Source organism: Trichosurus vulpecula, chromosome 6 (assembly GCF_011100635.1).
Source record: "Trichosurus vulpecula isolate mTriVul1 chromosome 6, mTriVul1.pri, whole genome shotgun sequence".
Taxonomy (NCBI): domain Eukaryota; kingdom Metazoa; phylum Chordata; class Mammalia; order Diprotodontia; family Phalangeridae; genus Trichosurus; species Trichosurus vulpecula.
Window position 1 is genome coordinate 264,097,128 of NC_050578.1, and position 5,081 is coordinate 264,102,208.

Here is a 5,081-nt window from a genome sequence, read left to right on the forward strand (position 1 = left end):
ATTCCTACTTGGAAAGATGATGTGTGTAATTCATGAGACCATTCTCAGTATTAGGGTAGTTGAAGGGAATATATATATACACATAGACAGAGGGCACAGGGTGAGTTGAATATGAAGGGATGATATCTAAAAAAATAAGAAAAAATTAAGAGGTGAGAGAGAAATATGTTGAGAGAGGGAAAAAGGGAGAGATAGAATGGGGAAAATTATCTCCCATAAAAGTGTCAAGAAAAAGCAGTTCTGTTGGAAGGGAAGAGGGGGCAGGTGAGGGGGAATCAGTCAATCTTGCCCTCATCAAATTTGACTTGAGGAGGGAATAACATACACACTCAATTGGGTATCTTACTCCACAGGAAAGTAACGGGAAGGGAATAAAAAAGGGGGGATGATAGAAGGGAGGGCAGATAGGGGGAAGAGTTAATTAAAAGCAAACACTTTTGAAAAGGGACAGGGTCAAGAGAGAAAACTGAATAAAAGGAAACAGGATAGGATGGAAGGAAATATAATCAGTCTTTCACAACATGAGTATTGTGGAAGTGTTTTACATAATGATACATGTGTGGCCTATGTTGAATTGCTTGCCTTCCTAGGGAGGGTGGTTGGGAAAGGAAGAGAGGACAGAATTTGGAACTCAAATTTTTAGAAGCAGATGCTCAAAACAAATATTTGTTTTTACATGCAGCTGGGAAACAGATATATAGGGAATGGGGCATAGAAATCTGTCCTGCCTTATAAGAAAGTAAGGGGGAAGGGGATGGGGGAGGGCAGAGTTGGGTGACATGAGGGAGGGCTGACTAGGGAATGGGGCAACCAGAATATATGCCATCTTGGATTTGAGGGAAGGCAGAAATGGGGAGAAAGTTTGTAACTCAAAATCTTGTCGAAATCAGTGTTAAAAACTAAAATATTAAATAAAAATGATAAAATTAAAAAATGAGCTATAAATAAAAGGTTGCTAACATTTTTGAAAAATGAAAAAAAATTGGGCCCTTTTCAGGGAAAAAAAAAACTGTAACAATTAAAAAACATGCATGTATTTTTTTGATGCCTAACATAGGCAAGCATCAGTGCTCAACTTTTTACAGATAATATCTCATTTGATCCTCAAAAAAATCCTCTTATGACATACCATTACCTCTGTTTGAAAATGAGCCAGACTGAAAATAAGATGCATGACAAAGTCAAGACTACTCCTGTATATCTGAGAAAATTTTGAAATCACCTCTTTCTGACTCCAGGCCCAGAGATATATCCATTGGGTCCCATAGCTATCAGATTAAAATTTCTTTTGATCCTCACAACAATCCTGTACTGTTGATTCTATTATTAGCCTTATTTTAGTACAAGGAAAATAGACATAAAGAGGGTAATTCACTTGGCAAAAGTCAGAGTAGTATATAAAGATACATTAGAAATCACTTCTTCCAAATTGCAGACACAGAGCTCTAGGTACTACACCACCTAGCTCCTTCTAAAATATCTTTTAATTGTCTAAAGGCAGTCCAGCCTTTGTTTGGTGTATATTACTGTGTCCATTCATACCCATTAGTGCTAAAGATGTATTAAAAAAGGAAAATGCTCTTTCTTACACATTCAATTTTGTGTTATATTCTAGTTACTAGATGTTCTTCTACTTGAGTTTTAGTGTATTAATGGTTAAACTAACCTGTTCTGCTTGGCTATAGACCTCTTTCACAAGCCTTTGCAATATCCTCGATCTTGATGCAATCAGGATACATCACCCACAAACAGAAGCCTGGAAAAGGGTAGTTATTTAATAAATACTTCATGAAATTAAGTAAACTACTAACATTGTCATTATTCCGATTGGGCAATTTCCATGACATGATCATATGAAATTCATTAAACTTCTGAGGTTCTTCAGGGACATGGCCTCATGGGGACTGAGAAAATCATAAAGTCTCAGTCTAGGTATGGTTAATATGAACAAGTCACAGAAGATTTTCCCTTCCAGATAAGCAGGTAACATTATTCTTTGTAATCTTCTCATTGCAGTAAATGTGAAAAATATGGAGAGTCTAAGCAGCTGAGTTCAAAAAGCCTATCACTATGTCTGCTGTTGGGGTGAATGGGAGGATTTAGGAGCTATGTGGTGAATTCACACAAATTGTAATGGCACAAAGCCATCATAGGAGAGCCATCAGATTAATGTTGCTAGCCATGACAATTGTCAAAGAGGCTTTCTACCATCAGGGATATCAAATAGCTTTTGTCCAGGGACAGTGAACACTAATACTAAATGGAATCCAAGGGATCTTTGAGATCAATGCTATGGAACTGAATGTCCTTTGAGGAACAAGCATTTTTTTTAAATGAAATCCTTTCCAGTCCCTGGCAAGAAAATAAAACACTCAAATTTTATGCCTAGCTCAACTCTATAATTTAAGCAGAAAGAAATATTTTTCTTTCTGATAAGGAAATGGAAAGAGAGACTACAGAGAATGAATAGATATATGGAGTCTCCCTGTATGTCATGATATAAAAATACGGCAAAAGGAAGAGACTGCAGTAGAACCTGGACCTTTCTCTTTAATGATTTAAGGCCCTCCTAAAAGGGAAATTTCATCTCTTGTCATGGGCCATCACTTGGCAACTGTTAGTCAAAGAAGATGATCGCAAAATCAGTAGGTTACATGACTAGCACAGGGTTACTTGGAAAAGTGGTGGATAACCATGTCTTAGCCTCAAAGCCAATACCTGTTTCACCACAGTTTTTCCATAAGGATTTCTCATATGCTCAGTTGTCCTTCGGTATTCTATTATACCTTTTTAACCCATTGATTAGTTAAAATAAATTGAAAACATTATCTTGTTTCTTCACTTGGGGTTAATTAATTTTATAATCCAGTCTTTATTTTGTAAATAAAACCACATTCATTTTCCTCTTGGTGACACAATGCTGATATGATAATATGATATGATATATGACATAAAAATCATATATAATTGTACTAAATTGATGAAATTAAATTGCAAGTAAGTGTAAAGTTTCTGATCATTTTGTCTAAAACTTTTCTACAAAAGAACTGCCAAATTATTGTTGCAAAATAGTACTTAAAGGAGGTTTTTCTTTTATTCTCAGATTATTTTCCTTGGATAAAAGGAATGACTAAGTTGAATGAAACCTCAGGGAGCCAGGTGACTGAATTTATTCTCATGGGCATCACAAACCATCCTGAGCTGCAGCATCCCCTCTTTGTTTTGTTTTTGCTCAACTACATGGCAACAGCTCTTGGGAACCTGGGCCTGATCATTCTAACTGGTGTGGATTCCCACCTCCAAACCCCCATGTACTTTTTTCTTAGGCATCTGGCATTTGTTGATCTTGGCTATTCCACAGCTATTGGGCCAAAAATGCTGAATAGTTTCATAGAGGACAAAAATATCATTCCCTATAATGAATGTGCAGTACAGCTATTTTTCTTTGGGATATTTATTGCCAGTGAACTTTTTATCCTGTCAGCCATGGCCTATGACCGCTATGTGGCTATCTGTAAGCCCCTCTTCTATATGATCATCATGTCAGACAGGGTATGTTGGATCTTGGTGGCTATCTCATACCTCTATTGCATCATGGTGTGTCTAGTCATCACAACGGAAACTTTTAAATCATCTTTCTGTGAATCAAATATAATAAGACATTTCTACTGTGACAGCCTCCCTCTATTATCCATTGCATGCTCAGACACAAGTGAGACTGAACTAATCATTATGACCTTCTCTGCATTTAATTTGGTTTCTTCCCTCTTGATTATTCTTGTCTCCTATGTGCTTATTCTTATGACCATCCTCAGGATGAACTCTGCTGAGGGGAGGCACAAAGCCTTCTCCACCTGTGGCTCTCACCTCACAGTGGTGGTGGTGTTCTATGGGACGCTTCTCTTCATGTACCTGCAACCCCAATCCAGCCATTCCTTTGACACAGACAAGATGGCCTCTGTCTTTTATACTCTAGTTATCCCCATGATCAACCCCATGATCTACAGCTTGAGGAACAAAGAAGTGAAAGGTGCTTTGAAAAGACTTTTTAAAAATTGGTGTAAGCATTCTTTTTAATGACCAATGTAAAAGTCTTGTTGTTGTTTTTTTTTTTTCTATCACATTATTGTAAGCAAATAAATTTCTGCTAGATTTCTTTATCTTGTATTTCCTGATATTTCTTTCCTCATTGAGAGAAAAAAAATATTTCTTTTAACATGAAGTCAATGGATGATATTTGTTTGTCAGGTTTTTTAATCATTGATAAGTAAATCCTAGTTTAGTGGATCATTTAATTGAAAGGCACTATCAGAGGATTTAGGACAAAATATCTCTATAAAATAAATATTTCATTGTATGCTACACCACTATACATTCTAATTTTGGTCAGTGTTTACTTCTATGGGAAAAATCAATTAATGTGCCTTTAGAAATATGTTGTAGTAGGGACAGTGCCAGCTATTGGGCATAAACAGATAAATAAAAGGAACTCATTCTTAACCTTTAGTGGGCTATCGTCTAACTTTTTTAAAGTTACATTTCATCTCTTTCTTGTTATAGTTATTTTGAAAGTAATTCTTCACGGACAGGTATGCACAAGTATTTTGCAGAATTCTTAGGTTTTGCCAATGTTTCCTTTCAATGAATAAAAAATTCCAAAAAATGTGCGTGCCTTAAAAAAAAAGGAAATAGTTCTCACAATCACTGCACTTATATTTTATTAAGGGAAACAAAATGTTTGTGAGAGCTACACTACCTACAATAGCAGCCAACAGCCTTTTGAATATCTCTCATTGTTAAGATGTTTATTTTCACTATGACCTCAATTTCCTATCTATGACTTCTAGCCTTTGCTGTGGATTTTCTCCATGAAGCCAAACAAGTTGATTATCTTTTTTAAAAAAAGTTGTTAAAATTCTTGAAGAAAACTTCCATCTTTTCCTCAGCATTTATTCCCAGAATTCACATTTGTTTTATCATACCTAGATAAATTTAATAACAAATAATAAAAGAAAAAGAAGTTAAAGAGATGAATAAAATTTTATTAATGATAGACCTCTAGAAAATACTGAATGGTAATA

General features: G+C 35.5%; 1 protein-coding gene across 1 annotated transcript; it reads left to right on the forward strand.

Annotated features, from left to right (window-relative positions):
- Positions 1-3,123: 3,123 nt before the first annotated feature.
- LOC118855076 (olfactory receptor 8K3-like) lies at positions 3,124-4,077 on the forward strand. Its single transcript, XM_036765197.1, has one exon. It carries the CDS (start codon positions 3,127-3,129, stop codon positions 4,075-4,077), a length of 951 nt encoding a protein of 316 aa, XP_036621092.1. The 5' UTR covers positions 3,124-3,126.
- The last annotated feature ends 1,004 nt before the right edge of the window (positions 4,078-5,081 follow it).